The 19,367-nt window shown below is 48.7% G+C and overlaps 1 protein-coding gene across 1 annotated transcript in view; it reads left to right on the top strand.

The window, feature by feature from the left end:
* rnd2 (Rho family GTPase 2) overlaps nt 1-19,019 on the top strand; it is a 42,179-nt gene extending 23,160 nt beyond the window's left edge. The window contains exons 5-7 of the mRNA XM_035614205.2: nt 13,587-13,696; nt 16,079-16,213; nt 18,609-19,019. Of these exons, the coding sequence (XP_035470098.2) occupies nt 13,587-13,696; nt 16,079-16,213; nt 18,609-18,878 (515 nt within the window). The 3' untranslated portion in view covers nt 18,879-19,019. The remainder of the gene's footprint in view (nt 1-13,586; nt 13,697-16,078; nt 16,214-18,608) is intronic.
* The last annotated feature ends 348 nt before the right edge of the window (nt 19,020-19,367 follow it).

The raw sequence follows: 19,367 nt of genomic DNA, 5'->3' as shown, positions 1-19,367 counted from the left end.
GGGCCGTTCAGAGCCTTTAACGTCCATGTTTTCCATGAAACAATAGCTGAAAATGTATTTTACAGCATTGCGAACATTATTGCTTCATTGTAACACGCGAATGCACATAACTGAAATGATACCTGCATAAATACAGATGCATGCATACCTCTTTTTATTACATTACATGAACAAATCCCTCGTCGCAAACGTTCTCCGGGCTCCAAACTCTCCGAATGGTGATGTTGTCACGCGCGGCGCCGCACTCGACCGCGCCCCGACTCTCGGAGAGGGCTCGCGCGACACCACGGAGACTCTGGAGGGCGAGCCCGCGGTCGCACTGCGGCCGCCGGGCTGGAAGCAGGGGAGCAGCTTCTCGAGCAGGGGAGCAGCTGTGCTCCACCTCCCGTCCCCGGAGCGCGGCACTCTGTGAATCCTGTTCTCAGACTATCACACCGAGGGGTCAACAGCAAGGCTGAGGAGGGAAGCGGCTGCTCCGCATGACGCCGAGGATGGAGAAGCGAAGGAAAACACGAGGGCATAACACAACATAACTTGCCAGTTTTCTTTGTGCAATCTCTTTATTCTCCCCTCCTTTCTTTTCCCATCTCTGATAAGCCATTAGTCGAGGAGGCTGCTGGAGCGCCGCGTTAAGGTCACTGGCATTCAGGGGCTAAGCAGGAGGGTGGGCAGAGGAGCCGCCTGAATGCCACAGCCAGCCACAGTGACAGGAACACACAGGCTGTAATTACCGCGGAGTATCCGCTTTCCTCGGTGACACGGGGAAACACACACACACACACACACACACACACACACACACACACACACACACACACACACACACACTAGAAGAACACACACCTATTCCCCTAGACCCCCTCGTTCTGCCTGTTTTTACATGGAAACTAAACGTCCCGAGCCCAGGCGAGTGGACCCAAACGTCCGCCCCGCCTGTGAACAGTGAAACGAGCGACTCCGGGAGGCCTCGGAGGACACCGCTCCCCGAGTGCTCGCGACCTCTTGTCTCTACCAGGAGAGAGCCCTCAAGCGAAACCATGGATACGGGGCTATGAGCTGAGGGAGAGCCGCCGCACATTCCTTCGCCACGTGCACAGTAACTGTACTGTCGGCTTAACGCTGAGTACCAGGCAAAAGTGTATAATCTGCTTAAACGGCCCGTCCGCTGCCGACAGCGCTGCACGCTGCCGATAGGGCTCTGTGTGGCTTTTAACTTAGTTGATGTACCATCGGAATATTAGGGGACTGAGCGTCCGACGGGCAGAATTAAAAGCCCACTTTGTGGCACTTGGTAAAAGAAAAGAGGACGTGAGCCTTTTGATGAGCTCGCTCTCGCTCAGATTACAAGCCGAGTCTCTTAAGCCTTCGCCGCGTCGCTCTGCTAACGGGAGAGTTGAACCGTTGTGACGACTGATGGAGAATAAAAAAGATAAGGTGAAGATTTGAACTGTTTTGTTTGCGAGCATTAGCGACGGCAGAAATACAAAAGGGGCAAAATGAATAGCACGGATGCACAAAATACTGAAATTGTTACCAATATTCACTTGATGACAATGACACCAATTATTTCCTTTCAGTGTTTAATCTTCTAAACTGTACCTGTTATAATTTTTTGTATCAACACATATAAATAGATTAAAGTAGACCTGCAACAGTTTATTAATTTAGTCGCCAACTATTTTGATAATCGCTTAATTGTTTCAACTTCCAAAAAAAAAAAAAAAATTCTCTGATTTCAGCTTCTTAATTGTGAATATGTTCTGGTTTCTTTGCTCCTCTGTGACAGTAAACTAAATATCATTTGGTGTGTGGACAAAACGAAACATCATCTTGGGGTTTGGGGAAACACGATTGGCATTTTTTTGCACCATTTTGTGACATTTTATGGACCAAACAACTAATCGATCGATCGAGAACATAATCGACAGATTAATCCATAATGAAAATAATCGTGAGTTGCAGCACTAGGTTAAATGTGATTTTACCGTCTCCTCTTGAGCTACAAAGTGAGAGACAGGAGGGGTCGGGGCCACACGGGTTAGCATGCTAACCTCAGTAGATATCGCTGCAACACAATTACACGTACACACATTTTTATTATAATCATATTTCATTTATGTTTTAAACTAAAATATACCCTGTAGTGATATAAAAGCTCGTCAGGTGATTAATATGCAAGAGTGCGTGGATATATACGTGTGTGGGCATGTGTGTGATTGAATGGGTTTCGTGTATGGGAATTCCAACAGTTATGACCCCGTGACCCCTACCTATTGTTTCCCAGCTGACCAGAGGCCTAATGGGGGGGGGGGGGGTGACGAGGGTGGGGGCCCTGGCACAATGAGGCAGGAAAGCTCAGCAGCTGCCTCCACCAATGGGCAAAGAGATTGGGGGGGGGGCGGGTTGAAGCATGTGGGACATGTTAGAAGAGCAGCAAGTGTCCGGTGGATTGAAAAGTGGGACAGAAGGAGCCGACAGAAGGAGAAGTGTGCATCTGTGTCTTTCCCGACCCCCCGCCCACCACCACCACCACAACACACAACCCTCCAAGGCTTTGTGTTTGTCGGGGGCACCCTCGGGACCTGACCCACTCCGGTCCTCGGGGGAAGCGGACGCGCACAAAACACTCATCTACATATACACACGGCGATGTGACACAGTCCTGCGAGGGATTTAATGCGGTGCCCTTTTTGGTCCATTGTGTTCCGGGGAGGACGGAGGGAGCCGCCTTTAATTATTCAACCTTTGTCTCCGTTGACCTGAAGTAACGCGATCTGTGGCACGATGCTTAAAGAATCCTTTGACAAAACAGGAAGTTATTGATCGTGAATGGAGTTTCTTCAAGGGCACATGGACTTGACACCGTGAACCGGGGCGGGAGGGTTGTAACTTGAAATATAAGCTTTTATAATAAATGAATGGCAAAGGCTAACAAACACCAGTTTGATACTGGCATATTATATACATATACAGTTTATATTTTACAGTTTATTCAATTTAATTTAAACTCACAAGATAAATTCTTTTTTTTTTAAATCAGAGCATCCAGCCCCTTTTATGTTTAAATTATGGATCACGTTCAAAATCCAGATAGTCAAGAACTTCAACAAGGCAGCAATTAAATCAAAGGAGTCCTTGTTATAAATGTAAAATCAAGTTAAAATCAGGAAAGGCTCTCCGATAAAAGCGTGTCTGTAGAAGGGACCTCTAGCTGACCTGACAGTTAGATATTCATGCTGGTTGAAATCCAATTTGAATTAAAGTCTAATATCCGACAGAAGGGACCCAATTTTCAGCCAAGCCACAAACTGTAATGTAGTTGCTAAAAAGAAAACGTATTATTGCATTACTAGGGGAAGTAATGTAATGTTTCACCGCTGCGATGTTGGCGCCTGCCGTCCACACGAGTTTTTTTCAAAGAGAAGTTTGGAAACGCTGCCGACCCTGTTGAAGCTTGAAAAACTGCGGGTCTGCATTGTAGTATGTGGACGGGCGAATACGGAGACGTTCTGGACGCGGCGACGCAGGTCACTTCCTGATTGGTCCTTATTGGTGGTGAGGGCAAAGCGTTGTAAACACTCAGTGTCAGTTACAGTTTCGAAGATTTCCCTTTGTCTTACATTCCGCCATTGTTGTTCCTCGTTCCTAGTATCTTCTGTAACCGAGCAATCGACTAGAGTAGACAATCTGCTTCCTGTTTACGGGAATGGTCGCGTGTTTTCAGGTGTGTTAGTATGGATGAGTGCAACGGAATCCGACGCGGTGCCGGCTTTGATCGGCCCGCTTCAAACCAGCCGCGCTGACTTTGGTTCTGCGGCTCCCAAAGCTGCGTCGCAAAAGGTCCCTTTGCGGCCCCCCACCTCCACGGGAGCAAAAGCCCCCGCTCCCTGCATCCGTCTGCAACCCAACCGAGCGTAAGGGGATCCGGGCAGAGAGGCCGACTTTCACCTCCATCTTTCACCCCCCCCCCCCCGCCCCCCCCACCTGCACCTCACACACACACACACACACACACACACACACACACACACACACACACACACACACACACACACACACACACTCGACAGATCTCATCATTTATGGATGACTTTATTTATAAACAAGATCCACTTGCGCTCTATTTCTTTCGCCGCTGCCGCTTTTGTGGAAGTGAAATTGCACTTGAGGCGGTGCCCCGACTCCCCGGCGGCTCCCCGGGGGGTCGCAGAGTTGACTGGGGGGGATTGATGGCATCGTGATACGGATACGTTTGGATGGCTATGCACTGGAGGAAGTGGAGGTTGCCGAAGAAGACGGAGGCTGTCCCTTTCCACTCACAAGTTTTTATTTCATGTGCCTCAGCGTCGGATGGAGGAGATGCACTGCGAGCTTTTCGAAAAGGAGGAAGAAAAAGATTGAATTATGTTGCAGGAGTAGAAATGATGTGATCTCTGCTGTCGTAGACGTGAAAGGGAATACAGAGAGGTAACATTTTGATATTGTCTGCGTGCGAGGCGATGACAGTCTTCCAGCTGTTGGAGGTTTTTCGGAGCAGAATTGACTGTGGACTTCTTGGTCTGCGAGTGAGAGTGGGTGTGAAACGTTGGCAGTACATTTCAAACAGTTTGGCGAGTTCTCCAAGTCAGTTCAAATGGCACTTTAAACAAATAAAGAAGAATTGGCATCCTTCGTCAAGCGGAATTGCGGTGGTACGGCTACGGTTTTAATAGCAGTTTTACTGAATATTTCTCATGAGCCCCGACTTCTCAATCAGGACGTGCTGTTGCTTTAACAAACATGTCAATCTCGGCATGGAATTCTTCATATTTCAAAATGTTTCCTCGCTGAATATCAGAGATGAACGCTGTTTTTTAATGACTTCGATCGATTTATCTGTAGGGCGATTAAAATCGGCCACTATGTGCCTTTCACAGACTTTATCCTGACGCTGATGTGAAAACTTTGATCTTGCAAGATAAACATTGCAGAAAAGATATGCGTCCACGTTTACATTTTCCCAAAATTCTTATTTTCAAATTCCATGTATCTGGTTGTTCTTCTTATTTTCAATTGTTGGATGATGCTGCAATTGTTTGCAGTGTTTGATTACGTATGGTCACGTAGATACACAAACGATTACACATAATAAAATGTTTGTGCTGACAGCAGCTATAAAAACCAAGTGCGATGCCTTACTTGGGTTTGACCGTGTAATTTGATTTTATCCCGGGTAAACCCCTTTTATGACGCACACGGCGTCCGGAAGGCCTTTGTCCAACACTCCAGCTTTTCAAGGAGAGACACCGGATATTCCAACTTGCCTCCTTTCTTCCCCCCCTGCGAGATCTTTTATGTTTTAACATGTTCAAGTTGAGCAACCAGACATAAACAAATAGAGCGGAGGAAAGACTTGCAGACTGCGCTGCGGAGTATCGGAAACCAGCCGGGGGTCCGACACTGATTGGTCTGAGAGGTGAAAGAGGTTGCGCAAAGAACAAATAATCCTCGGCCCGGCATCTGGTGTCCTTTAACCAGCTCCCGTCTGCTTTTCTTTAACCGTGTTACTTGGTGGATCTTGTCCAAACAGTCTGCCGCTGGTGCTGCCGCCGCTTCGAGTGTAGACTCGGCGGCTCTGGGCTTGAGGAAACACAGGCGCTGATTAAAATAAAAACAGGTTCCGCATGTTCTCCCTGTGTCGTTCACAGCTCCCCCCGGCTTCCTCACACAAACCAAAAACTTCCCGAGGGAGTGTTTGTGTTACACAACATCTGACACATGGACAAATTTCCGAGGAATCGACATTGGGTGTCACCGCCAAATGCCGACTGCCGCGCCAAAAATCTGAAGTCGTTCGTCAACGGTGCGTGAAGGGGGAACATCACAAGACGGGGCGGGGGGAAATGTGAATCGACGAGAGGAAGTGCACGACAAAAGGAGCGCGAGTGATCTTTAAAGGCAGAGCACAGCGCGACGCCCGAGCCTCAGACGCGCAGAGAGATCAAACGACGGGAGATGAAATGCATAGCTGATTCTCCAGTGGAATGGGAGTGTGTGATTATAATAGGAGGAGAACCTTCATCTGCGTCCCCCCCCCCCCGGGGGCCTGCAGGGGACGCACAGCAACGCCGCCGCTCTCTGTCCCCTGTATATGCGCCGCCGGCGCCCCCCCCCCCCCCCCCCCCCCCTTTGCTTCTCAACCCTTCCGATTTGGACGACCGACGCGGGGCATCAGCTCGCCGGCGGCGGGGCTCCGAGCGGAATCCGCGGACGGTGCTCGAACGCGCCTTTTCAAAAGGCTGCACATCCTCTGGAGGGGGGAAGGTGCAGGGGGCTTTGATCGATATCCCTTGTGTGGAGGCTGCAGACGTGGAGGGTTAATGGCCATTTAACCCGGTGTCGCCTCCACTGTCCCCAACTGAGCTCTAATGCCTTTGAAAAGTTGACACAGCCATCTCTACTACAGATCAACGGCCTTATCTGGGCAAGTGCACCTGTGTGTATACACTCGTCATATAAGGTCCAGTCTTGATTGCAGCTGTGGTTCTTCATTACAGCCTTTTTATGCCTTTTTGCAGATTTCTTCTCTCTCAAATTCATTCCATCAAGCTGTAAAGTGTCTCTCTGTGTGACCTCAGCTGCTGCAAATTGCACAAAATCCAGCCAACAGTGCAATATCTACCTCGCCGGTTCAGACCCCATATCGTCGGTGGTGAATTTGGAAGAACCGAAAGAAGCATTGGAAACGTTTTAACGGGACACATTTAGGATTAGATGAGATATTACTTTATTCGCCGATTTTCTCTCGGAAGAAAAAATAAAGTCATAAAAAAAATTGCCAATCTGAAAAAGGAACTGTAGTTTTACATTAGTATTGATGTGGGAATCAATATTGATCCTGTGAGGCCAAGAATGTCATCTTTGTGTTATGAGGCAGTGATATCTTCTGCACTGCCTCTGGTCCCTGAGGGTTTTCACTGTCTTGGTAGAAAAAAACCCCAAGTGAAATATACTCCTTATTGACCTTTGATGAGTTCCACAAATCTGGATAAACATATTTGTGTTTGAGAAGTTCTCAGTTCCTCTCAGTCCATCTGTATGTTGGAACATATGCCTGGTAAATTATGCCGGATTAAATAGGAAGCGGACCCAGACCTAATGGAGATGTACGATTTCTAACTCCCCATCAAGTGAGAAAAAATTCCGTATCATATGGTTTTGTATTCATTTTTTTATGCAGAGGTCCCATTAAGTAGGAGCATTCGCACAAAGCAGATTAAAAATTGAAAACGTTAGAAGTTGAAGCAGCTGTTCAGCCATCCCGACATATCCAGTTTGTTTTTTTAATCCGCCTGACACGCGTCAAGTTGGTTTCCCGTCGAGTCGTGCGTTCCATCGCAGTGGAAATTAAAGTCTGCATGAATATTTGTCACATTATTGTAATGAGGTATTGCAAATCAATATGCACTTGCACCGCATTATCAGGCGGCGACGGTGTAATGCCGGTGCAAAACGAATGCACACTTATTCATCGCTGTGATGGATTACACGAAGCTTCAAGGGGTCTGCTAATTGATTTTCACACCACGCATGAATAAATGGAAACCAGTGTTCTCCTAGAACAGAAGGAAAGTTTGTTATGATTAATTATTAGTTTTAGTTGAAGTTGCAACTCTAATTTTATGACAATCTCCATTTTTTGTGGGACAAACTCTGTGGTGGACTCTTCTGGATTCTTCACGCGGGACTGCTGCGTTGTGTTAGTCTCGTGAGTTTAACGGTTTTACGCCAGTAAACACAACTCGAGAATATTCTCCCGTTCTCTATCGGTCGCTGGCGTCGGGAGGATCCCAACGCCAATGTGCTATCGCAAGATCGCTTCAAGCGAATATCATATTTGAGTTCAAATACTTACACTGATGCTAATTTTGTGTCTTCATTCACGTTGCAGGGTGCGAGTGATGCAAAATTTGTGTCTATGTTCCCTCAACCCTGTGTTCCCTCAGCCCTGTGTTCCCTCAACCCTACATTCCCTATACTCGGTGTTCCCTCAACCCTAAGTTCCTTCAACCCTATGTTCCCTCAACCCTATGTTCCCTCAACCCTGTGTTCCCTCAACTCTAAGTTCCTTCAACCCTGTGTTCCCTCAACCCTATGTTCCCTCAACCCTGTGTTCCCTCAACCCTATGTTCCCTCAACCCTAAGTTCCTTCAACCCTATGTTCCCTCAGCCCTCTGTCCCTCAACCCTAAGTTCCCTCAACCCTATGTTCCCTCAACCCTAAGTTCCCTCAACCCTAAGTTCCTTCAACCCTATGTTCCCTCAACCCTAAGTTCCCTCAACCCTAAGTTCCTTCAACCCTATGTTCCCTCAACCCTGTGTTCCCTCAACCCTAAGTTCCTTCAACCCTATGTTCCCTAACCCCTGTGTTCCCTCAACCCTATGTTCCCTCAACCCTGTGTTCCCTCAGCCCTAAGTTCCTTCAACCCTATGTTCCCTCAACCCTATGTTCCTTCAACCCTATGTTCCCTCAACCCTGTGTTCCCTCAACCCTAAGTTCCTTCAACCCTATGTTCCCTAACCCCTGTGTTCCCTCAACCCTATGTTCCCTCAACCCTGTGTTCCCTCAACCCTAAGTTCCTTCAACCCTATGTTCCCTAACCCCTGTGTTCCCTCAACCCTATGTTCCTTCAACCCTGTGTTCCCTCAACCCTGTGTTCCCTCAACCCTGTGTTCCCTCAGCCCTAAGTTCCTTCAACCCTGTGTTCCCTCAACCCTACGTTCCCTCAGCCCTAAGTTCCTTCAACCCTGTGTTCCCTAACCCCTGTGTTCCCTCAACCCTATGTTCCCTCACCCTAACCCTAACATATTTGTTGTGAACGCACCATGACAGTCACATAACCAAACATGCGCGGCCTTGTGCAGCAGCAGCAGAGAGGCGCCCTGCGTCACAGGGTGTCTTGGCAGCAGTCTTTGATTACCTTGACTCGAACCCTGACTTGACGAGGAACGATAAAAAAAAGTCCGGACAGACACAGACATGAACTTCAACAACAACAACTGCACGTCTGCTGAACCCTCTGAAAAAGATGGAGGGGCCGGCCAACCCTCCCGTTCTCTCCTTTCAAACGCCTCTAATCGCCGGAGCACCCTGGGCCATTAGCCTCCGCGATCTCCCCTGCTCGCCTGCCCGCTTCCCTCCTCACTTTCCTTTCAGGGCCTCACAATGAAGCCATTTGCATCCCCGCAGGTTGCTACGATACTCGACCACCGTCACTTGAAATGTTTTGCCTTTTCCCTTTGAAAGTGGATCGCAAGGGAAAAAACAGGAGAAGAAAAGACTAAAAAGACGGCGTGTGCGGCGCTGAATGTGTCATGTTACTAAAGTTGAGGCAATGTCACTGATCGCTTTTACTTACTTGGTGTTTTTGTGAAATTTCAGGAAACAAATTCCCCCCCCCTCCCTCAAACCCTGCCGTTGTTTGTGTGCGTTGCTGTTTCTCAGTGTCTGTACGCGACCTAATGAGGCTGTTAGTTGCTACTGATTCTTTGCCATATGTGCATGAAGACTTCAGAGAGCCTCGGGGCAAGAAGACCAATTCTTTTCCTCTCGCTCGTAATGGTTTCCTTCGCAAAAGAAACACAGGGCGAAACGGACGACTCCCGATGTGATGGCACAGATTAATGCACTGAACTAACTGGGAGGCTTTGTTATAGATGCTGATGCACACTCGCTTTTCACAGACTTCCTGAAGAAGCTCCTCTGTGGAACTTGCACCCCGGGGTGGAGCACCGAATCCTGGGCCCTGTCTTTTCTTTTTGAAAAGCTCCTGGCTCATCTTTCTTTTGAAAGAAATTGATGGGGTGAGAGGGCCCCTCCGAGAACCTCCACTATTTTTTTGAAAGACATAGTTCAGCCTCTCTACCGATGTATTCAGCCAATTTTTTAATTTCTGTTATGACACTAATTACTTAGGAAACACCAGTTCCAGGCTTTCCATTTGCGTTGTATTGTTTCAGTTAATTCCACTGTTACCTCGGACAGTGGAAACACTCAGAGGAGGGTTTGGCTGAGCAGATAGAGAGCTGACAGTTCGTCCCTACGGGGGGGGGGGGGGGGTGTCGGGGGACAGGAGGCAGAAATCACACAAACCCTGGAGCCTTATTACTGCACATTAGCGTTTCCGCTACGTCTCCGTCCGCCCTCGACGTCCTCTGGGACGTGTCTGGCAGTAGTCCCCCCCCCCTCTGTCACCTCTGCCTTTGGCGGAGCCTCCTGTGTGGCGCTGCGGCGGCTTAAAGCGCTAAGTAGCCCCGTGGAAAATAAAAAAGACGGAAATCCACTTTTCACCGTGAGAGATTGCCAGTAGTGCCTACCACCGGAGGATTTGTGCAGGGGGGTGTTTTATGGCCGTCCTTGGCGCGGGGTCGCGGCAGGGTCCCCCGCTCTTTGCCAGGCGCGATGGTTTTACTTCGTGGTTCCTGCCAGGTTGAGCCCCCCTCCCGCACCCCCTCACCCTCACCCCTCCTGCGCCATCCATCTCATCCTGCCTCTGTCTGAAATTCAATTGACCTTTTGTTCCACCTCACGGTGAATGGGCGCAGGCCAGCCCGACCGATAGCCGAGCCAAAGCTCTCATACCTCTTTATTTGATCTGTCCTGCCGAGTCCAGCGCTTTCGTTACCTTCCTAAACATCCACTGCGCACCCTCCACTCCCCCACAGCTACATTGGCTTTTATCTTTTCTTGTCCTCCTCTTCCTCTTCCTCCTCTTCCTCCTCCTCCTCCTCCTCCTCCTCCTCCTCATGTTTTTGATTGTTATGGTGATTGGCTTTTATTTGTTCCTGCCCGGCTTGTTTTAAACACAGCGGCACGTTTTCCTCCTCTCCTTTCCCTCAGAGGACTTTTGTCCTGACTTTGCAAAAAAGTGCTGAGGAGGCCTCCGCGGCGCCGGAGGAGCTCCGCGTCGCCGCGCTGTGACGAGGTCTGTCGTGCCCGTGACCCGCCAATCATTGTGATCTTCGGGATTGACAAACTAATCCCGACGGCCTCGTTTCGAGCCACTAATTACTTCTTAAGTCAAACAAGCGCCATAGTCTCAACTTTTCCCCTCATCGTCTCTCTGTCTCGCCCTTCATCTGGATTCTGTGTTCATTCCCCCGCTTGCCACTCTCATCCTCACATGCTCCTGCACCTTGCCCTCGCTCCGGCGTCAAAGTCATTAAATCTTCTCTTTTTTTTCTTCTCCTACCGTCCCCTCTCCGCCCCCACATGCTCGGTCTCTTTTCTTCTGCAGCTCTCACCTCGGTACAGGCCTGCCGCACTGTGATACATACTAAAGACCCAACTTCAGCAGTCACAGCTCCTCATGTGTGACCGCTACCAATCAGAGCCCGCCGTCGTACAGTGGAGTGCTCTGCGGACGGTTGGACTTGGCATCCGTGAGATTGGGCCTTTTTTGGAAGTGCGTCGGTATATGAGTGTGTGCACGGGGGTGTTCAAGTGTGTGTGTGTGTGTGTGTGTGTGTGTGTGTGTGTGTGTGTGTGTGTGTGTGTGTGTGTGTGTGTGTGTGTGTGTGTGTGTGTTTGTGTGTGTGCGCGTCCTTCTTTTCGCACCGGTACAAAATTGGAGCAATCTCGTGTTAATAAGATGAAGAGGGGGACTTTAAGGTGGAGGAACAATATTGTCAAATCATTTTCTATCGACCTTTAGGCTTTTTCAAAGTTTAAAGGTTTCAGCTATTGGGGTTTCTGACTGCTAGAGCTGCTGGAGAGCAAACATTTGATCAGTCAGCTCCTGTTTTACTTGTATTTTGTCACAGTCGAACTCTCAGGTCGTGTGATGCACACGGGGCCGCAAAAAAAATTGGAAGGATCTAAAACATTAGATTTGTGATCCTATTTCAAAAAAACACGAGGCGCCAAAATGCAGGTGTCAACCCACCGTGAGGTCACCGAGCCGCCGTTTTGAAGCCTGGAGTTTAGCATTTGGACCAGCGCCATCTTGGTCTTTATGGAACCAGATGTAGGACCGCGGGGCGGGTCTGGCTGGGAGCCCGTCCACAGCGCGCCCACCTACACCTGCAACCACGCACCGATTGGACATTACCAGCCGTCAGTCACGCTGCAATGCAGACCATACTTTATCGTCTATTTTACTCTAAATAAGACCATCGTTTACTAAATGAACATCATGCTGTATTGACGAAGACTTGAAGCTAGAGATTGAACCATAAACTCATCTGGAAAATGTTTAATGCTGTTTAGGAATCAAATGAGAAGTAGAGTCATTTTCTCATAGACTTCTACAAAAATGGATTTCTTTTTGCAACCAGTGAAGTCGCCGTCTTTTATTCCAGAGACTACTCTCCGCACCCGGTTACCATGTCTATTTCATATAGTCTATGCATCAGTGCCCCAATAAAAGTAGGAACGAAGATGGCGTACAAACAATGCATATTTCAAAAACATAAAAAAAACTTGACATCCAGTCACTTCGCTGAGAAACTAAATATAAGCAACACAGTCTGGGCTCATGCGGCGTCACAAAAAAGTGACGCTGTGACATGAGAGGGAGGGCAGGTCACTGCAGGACAGCCAGCCGAATGTCGGGCGGCTGCGGGCCGCATGCAGCTATTGTCGTAGCCTCGTTCCACCGTTAACAAAGAGAACGTAGCGGTGCCAAGAACAGGCTGTAGCACCATTGTGCAGACTCCATTTACCCTGCCAGACAAAGGCACGCGGAGCTTCAACGGGCCGACTGCCTGTTGTGTGTCAGGTCAGGTATGAGGCACGGCAACAGCTTGTACAACCATAATCTGTAATCATCATAACATCATTTATATGCACTCAGGTTCCTGTTGCTATCAAAAAAAAGAAAGAAAAAAAAAGAGTTCAGGTCAGCGGCACTTGCCAGGAGAGGTGGCAGGGAGGGAGGACGTCCCACAGCCACAGCCACATTTCCCGGAGAGCCCCGATAGTTTTACAAGCCTCCTAATGAGAGCTGTGAGAGAGCAGGAGTCGTGTCATGGCGAGCGGCTTGTGAAAGTGCAGAGGCGCCACTCTGCCTCTCGAGTCGGAATGGAGGGGTCAGACTTGAAGAACGAGAAGACCTATTGTGTCGTCTTGAGATGATTACGGATTGTGTGGCCAAGTCGCCCGGGTCCTCGACCCTCCTTCATTCACTCCTGAGTGTGTGTGTGTGTGTGTGTGTGTGTGTGTGTGTGTGTGTGTGTGTGTGTGTGTGTGTGTGTGTGTGTGTGTGTGTGTGTGTGTGTTGTGTGTTGTGTGTTGTGTGTGTGTCTACTTGTGCGAGTTACCCCCTCGACATTCCTCGCGAAGCACTGCGATTAAAGGGAGGTCGTGGTGGTCTGGAAGGTCATGAGACAAAGATACTTAAAGACGAGTGTTGGAATCGAGGCCCATTCAGGTCTGCAGCATGTCGTGTATGTCGCAGCTCCTGCGTTAATGTGGGGTTTGTCCGGCGTTTTGATCCCTTCAGTATCTTTCTAATTGCCACGTGCTCGAGATGAAGGAGGGGGGTTAAATCAGGATAAAAAACACTGCCTGATGACCTCATGCCGTATGTTTTGTTTGTGTGTCCTCAGGTTCCTCTTATTACGACAACGTGAGGCCGCTGGCGTATCCCGACTCCGACGCGGTTCTCGTCTGTTTCGACATCAGCCGCCCAGAGACTTTGGACAGTGTCATAAAGAAGGTCAGTGGGGTTTTTTTTCTCTCAAAAAAAAAACTTTTTTTTTTTTTTCATCTCAACACCTTGTCTCAGCATTTAATATCCGTGCGGGGACACTGGAGACCCAAGCAAAAGTCAATTTTCCCCCCGATCAGCATCTTGTATCCGCTCAGATTTCCCTTTGCCGGCTAGATTGCGTGGTTTCATGGCTCTTAACCGTGAAGCGAATCAACACGGAAGGTTGGAGCCTCCCGTTCCTTTATCTCATCAAAAATATCCGTGGATACTTGACCCGCGCGCCCCCCCCCCCCCCCCCCCCCCCCCCCCCCCCCCCCCCCCCCCCCCCCCCCCCCCCCGACGGAATGGAGGGGTCAGACTTGAAGAACGAGAAGAGAGGCTCTGGAGCCGGGGGCGGGTGCGAGAGGGGGATATCGGACACGCAAATTAGCCCCACTAGTCGTATCAAAAGAGCTGTTGCACAGCCTTTTAAAGAGCTATGTAAATATGTAAATCTTGAGTATTCTGCAGAGCCGTTCCCCAGATGGTGACGGTTGAAATTTGTACGGTTCAGATGCTGCAATTCCAAGAATTGCGATTGAGTGGCGGCTAAGTGCAGCGCTGGCTGGGCGGGACGTGTTGTCTCTTTTTTACAGCCAGTGGCAGGACGTTTTGTGCCACACACACACACACACACACACACACACTGTGAAATACCGACTGCACATGTAGAGACACCCCACTTAACTGGCATGTGTGTCATGTAAAACAGGCCTGCGCCTTTGCCTAGCTCCCTCATCCTGCGGCCATGTGTTTACGCGCTCGCTTTTGAACCGCGCTCGCTCGGTTCCCACGTCTGGCCCGTTGACGTGTTTAGTGGTCTGAGGGGAGCTGCTAAAATGCCCGTGCAGACTTTGTAGATCTAACCCCCAGCCACCTTTTTCTTTTTTCTTTTCTTTTCTCCCAGCCCACAAATATCTCACAAGCCCCAGTGCACTCTGTCAACAGGGGGAAGCAGAGCCGCCGTCAAGCTTTTGGTTTTCCCATGAATCCCGTTGCCATGACCTCTGACCCCTAGCTGTCGCCCTGGTAATCTCTGAAACCCAGGGGCGCACGGAAAACCTGTTGCACAATCGCCGTCCCAAATTAGACTCTTGACCTCCAGAGACGAGCGGGTCGCCGCGGGTCTCTGGACGACAGCTGCGGGAGGAGTGAGGGTTAAACAATCAAAGCCTTTGATTGGGTGTTATAGGCAGAATAGGGGTCGGCCCCCGAAAGGTCAAAGATGAATGGACGCCGTGACATCCTGCACACGGCATGTGGAGTATGTCAGGGCCGTCGTGTATTTGCGTCGCGGGCGAGATGAAGAAGAAGAGACTTCCTGCGTTGTTGGTTCAGCCGAGTTTCAGAAGTGACATTTAATCTCGGGGTGATTTCAGAAGGCAGGCGGCTCAACCGCAACTGTGCAGAACTTCGAAATAGATTTGTTTGTTTGAGGGGAAATATCACACATTGTTTGGTTGGTGAAGAAACCCTGAACCGAGCCTGCGTGAATAAATCTGTCATGATCCCTAGGCTTCAATTTTTCTACAACAAAACGGTGCACTGTGCATTATGAAGAGAACACGTTTATTAGGAATGCTTTTACTTTTGATTCGTCATTTGCATCAGTGCATGTTTCACTACTTTCTGACAATATATAGACACAATAATGTTTGTAATTGTTATAAAAATGTATGAAAATTATTTTTCTACTGTAAATATACTCGAAAGTTTCCATTTCTTTTGATTAGTCTCAACATTTTCTTTCTGAATAAGGGATTTTATTCTGTAATTATTCATTGTATTTTATTGCTGGAGGTGACATCTTTAAGTTGAACGTTTTTTCCGATCAAAAGTCAAAACATATTCAATTTACCGTGGAACAATACAAATATTATTCTGTATTTTTCCAAAATATAGTGTAGAAGAGTATAGACTAAGAAGGAGGGCTGCAACAAACTATTATTTTAATTATCGTTAATCTGTCGATTAATTTCTCGATTAATCGATTAGTTGTTTTGTCCATAAAATGTCATAAAATGGTGAAAAATGTCGGCCGTGCTTCCCCAATCACAAGATGATTTTTTGTTGACTTTTGGTTTTTTCCATTAAAAATACTTGATTAATCGATTAGCGAAATAGTGGGCAACTCATTTATTGGTCGATTACTAATCGATTAACCGACCAACTGTTGCAGCTCTAATAAGAAGCTGTTTACATTCAAAAGTTTAATTTACCTTTTTACCCATTAGCGGGAAAAAATGTCTTTTATCAAACATCCGAGCTTTAATCTGCCTCCAGTTTTCACATTTGGCAAAACCAGTGACGTATTTCTGTGTCTTCCTCGCTCCATCCGTGTCTCCACAGTGGCAGGGCGAGACGCAAGAGTTCTGTCCCAATGCCAAAGTGGTGCTGGTGGGCTGCAAGCTGGACATGAGGACGGACGTCAACACGCTGAGGGAACTCTCCAAGCAGCGGCTCATCCCCGTCACACACGAACAGGTGACCAGCATCAGCTCGTGATGGATATCTGAGGAGGGGGAGGGAGGGAGTGTGGACAGATTATGATTATGATAGAGGGACTTGGAAGGTTCCCTGGCAAGAGAGACGGATTGGAAAACAACAAGACATGCAGAAATGAAATTGCAATCCAGCGATAATATGTGATTTTTTTTTTTCTTCTCCCACAATGGGAGGAAGTGCGAGAGAAGGCTCATGCAACGCAATCAAACCGCCGCAGAATAAGAGCTGTGTGAAACCCCCCCGGGGGGGACACGTTGCTGGGGTCTGCATTTTGACTGGAAGTTGCTGACAAGGGGCTGCACGCCTTCTTATGGCCAGGGGCCGCGGAGGAGGAGGCACGGTGTGGTTAGGGGAGTTTAGGGACACATTTTTATCCCCTGAAATGAAATATTCATGCAGATTTAAGGGGGTTTTCAGAATGCAGGGCAGAATAGGACAGAGCGGACATTGATGAATGGGTGAGCCCTTTTATCGCATGCCGCCGTGACCTCTAAGCCAAGGGGGGGGGAGAGAAGAGGGAGGGGATGATAAACTGCTCTGTAAATCTGTGAATTTTTAATCAGCTTTCCAAGCGTGTTCATTCTGTGCTCTCCCGTGTTGGACATACAAAAAAAAAAGTGCTGGGGCTTTTTTTCCAACGCCGCAAAACAAAAGCCCCCCGGAACAAAGGAGCCCTTTATTCCCCCGCTGCAGTCTGAGAAGCTCGCCGGAGGCCCAGCGCACGCAGGCCTCCGCAAGATCAGCAGCCGAATAACATGTAAATAAGAGACGTACACAAAAGATGAGGTGGCAGAGCACAGCGCTGATGTAAAACAGCCGTCAGGTTACGCCATTGAATTTGGCTCCTTCCTCTTTAACACGCCCTGCAGGAGAAATGTGTGCAACACACTAGTCGTGCACAATCAACCCTCTGGTGCTCCGATTCCAATAGCGTGTGTCGTTGTCCCTGTTGTCGATCTTCAAATTGAATTCCAGGAGTTGCCGGGCGAGAGAGAGAGAGAGAGAGAGAGAGAGAGAGAGAGAGAGAAGTGACCACTGGGTGAACTCCCCGACGCTTCCCATCGCTCTAATCCGCCCCGAGATCCGATCGAGCCTTTTTCTGCTTTATCGCGGCGGATCTTCCGCCTCGGCCGAGCGTTCCAGCTAATGAGGACGTCGTCGCTTCCCGTGCACGCGGGGGCCTCGGTGCACAGCCGTGACGCCAAGTCAAACCTCATGCACTTGTGGATGAAAAGATCTGACTGTTCGTGCGTTGAATGTGCTCTTGTGAGTGAGGCCGCACTGAGGGATTCAAATATTACATTCTGTTTCTGATCTGATCTCACGGTCTCAATTAAAGCGTGGATATTGTAACTGTCACTCAGGGGTGCGCTCTAATGCCGGAGGATCTCCGCTTTAGCCCCTTCTCTCGAAATGGCCGCCCAGACCGCGTCAACACTGACCCACGGGGCTCCGGGCGGCTCCGCTCCCACTCTGTTTCCACAGACCGTCGTCGCAAGCGTCTGAATTATTCATTCCCTCGGATTTGGACGGGCGCCTCATTTGTCTCCGGACATGTTCGGATCATTGACATTCAGGCCTGCGGTTCAGATCAGCATTTTTTTTTTTTATCCCCGTGGGACCGGTGCCTCCTCTTTTTCGGGGGCGACATTTTTAGTCTCACCACTGTCGAGATATATTTCGGTAGTGGCGTGAAGGATGGGGGTTGCATATTTTGACATTTCTGTTTCTTTCGTGAGGAGCCGCTGGTGTCGTAGCCCTGCGGGACCCAGACAGGATCTGGGAGCTCATTTCATTTTGCTCCGCCAGACTACGTCTGGATCCCCTCCGTTGGAAAGTGATTTCCCTCTGGCAGAAATCTAGCCGGTCCAATCACAACAGATTATCTGATAATGGGCGGAGTTTTATACCACGACGGGCGGAGAAGCGACTCTTCGTAAACGACCAAGATGGCTGCCGCTGTTCCCGATATTTTTAAATTTCTGCCATACAAACAGAAACACTCGTTCACAGACTTTGTGCATCATCGACAGACGTCACATGATTTGTTGCTCTCGGTGGTTGTGGGTTTATCCAATTGCGTCCGGGGGCATTTTTGGTCTGCGGTCCGGTGGTAACGCCTCTTGGAAATTGAAGATGAACCGCGAGGTCCCATGGTTAATACGCATTAGAGTATTAAGTCCCACTACGCCGGGCTGCTCGTGTCCAACACAACCGCCAACAGTCTGAGGATGATAGGGAAAAGACACGGTCAGAAGTTCTACGGGAGAATAAGCAGCGTATACAAAAATCACACAAAGAAGAGAAAACACGAGGAAACGTTATTACCCGCTCGCCGTACTAAACTCTCCATTTGTCCGTCTCTGTGTTGCAGGGAAGCACGATAGCTCGACAGATGGGCGCGGTGGCCTACGTGGAGTGCACCTCCAAGGTATCGGAGAACAGCGTCCGCGACGTGTTCCACATCACCACGCTGGCGTCGGTGCGGCGGACGCACAAGCCGCAGCTCAAGCGCAGCAGCTCCCGTAGGGGCCTGAAGCGCGTCTCGCAGCTGCCGCTGCCGCCGCTGCCCGGTCGGACTGAGCAAATGGACCAGGCCCCGGCCACAAGGAAGGACCGGGCCAAGAGCTGTGTGCTGATGTAGAGGACCCACAACTATGAATATATACATGTATACATATATATATATATATGTATGTATACACGTATATATATATATGTGTATATACATATGTATATATATATATTTATACATATGTATATATATATATGTGTGTATATATATATATATATATAAACACAGAAATATATACCAGAGGAAGTCTATTTATTGTTGTTTTTTGTTGTTGTTTTCTTCCCCTCATATTTTAATATTTGCACTGCAGAGGAGTGAGGGGGGAAAAAAAGAAACACTGCGCCGTGAAAACAAAATGCTTTGGGATTTTGTCTTCTTTCGTTGCCCGTGTGCATATTTTCTGAGCTGTTTACATATTTGTGTTGTTTAAAAAAAAAAAAAAAAAAAAGAGATTGCAAATTGGACTAACTCCCCCGGACGCGAGGAAGGAAGCTGTGATAGTGGAAAAGTGGCCGTCTGTTGACGGAGGAATTGGTTTCCTGAAACGGCTCGGACGGA

The sequence above is a fragment of the Scophthalmus maximus genome, chromosome 17 (genome assembly GCF_022379125.1).
Source record: "Scophthalmus maximus strain ysfricsl-2021 chromosome 17, ASM2237912v1, whole genome shotgun sequence".
Taxonomy (NCBI): domain Eukaryota; kingdom Metazoa; phylum Chordata; class Actinopteri; order Pleuronectiformes; family Scophthalmidae; genus Scophthalmus; species Scophthalmus maximus.
The sequence above is the reverse complement of the archived record's forward strand: the minus strand, read 5'-3'. Positions and strand labels throughout refer to the sequence as shown.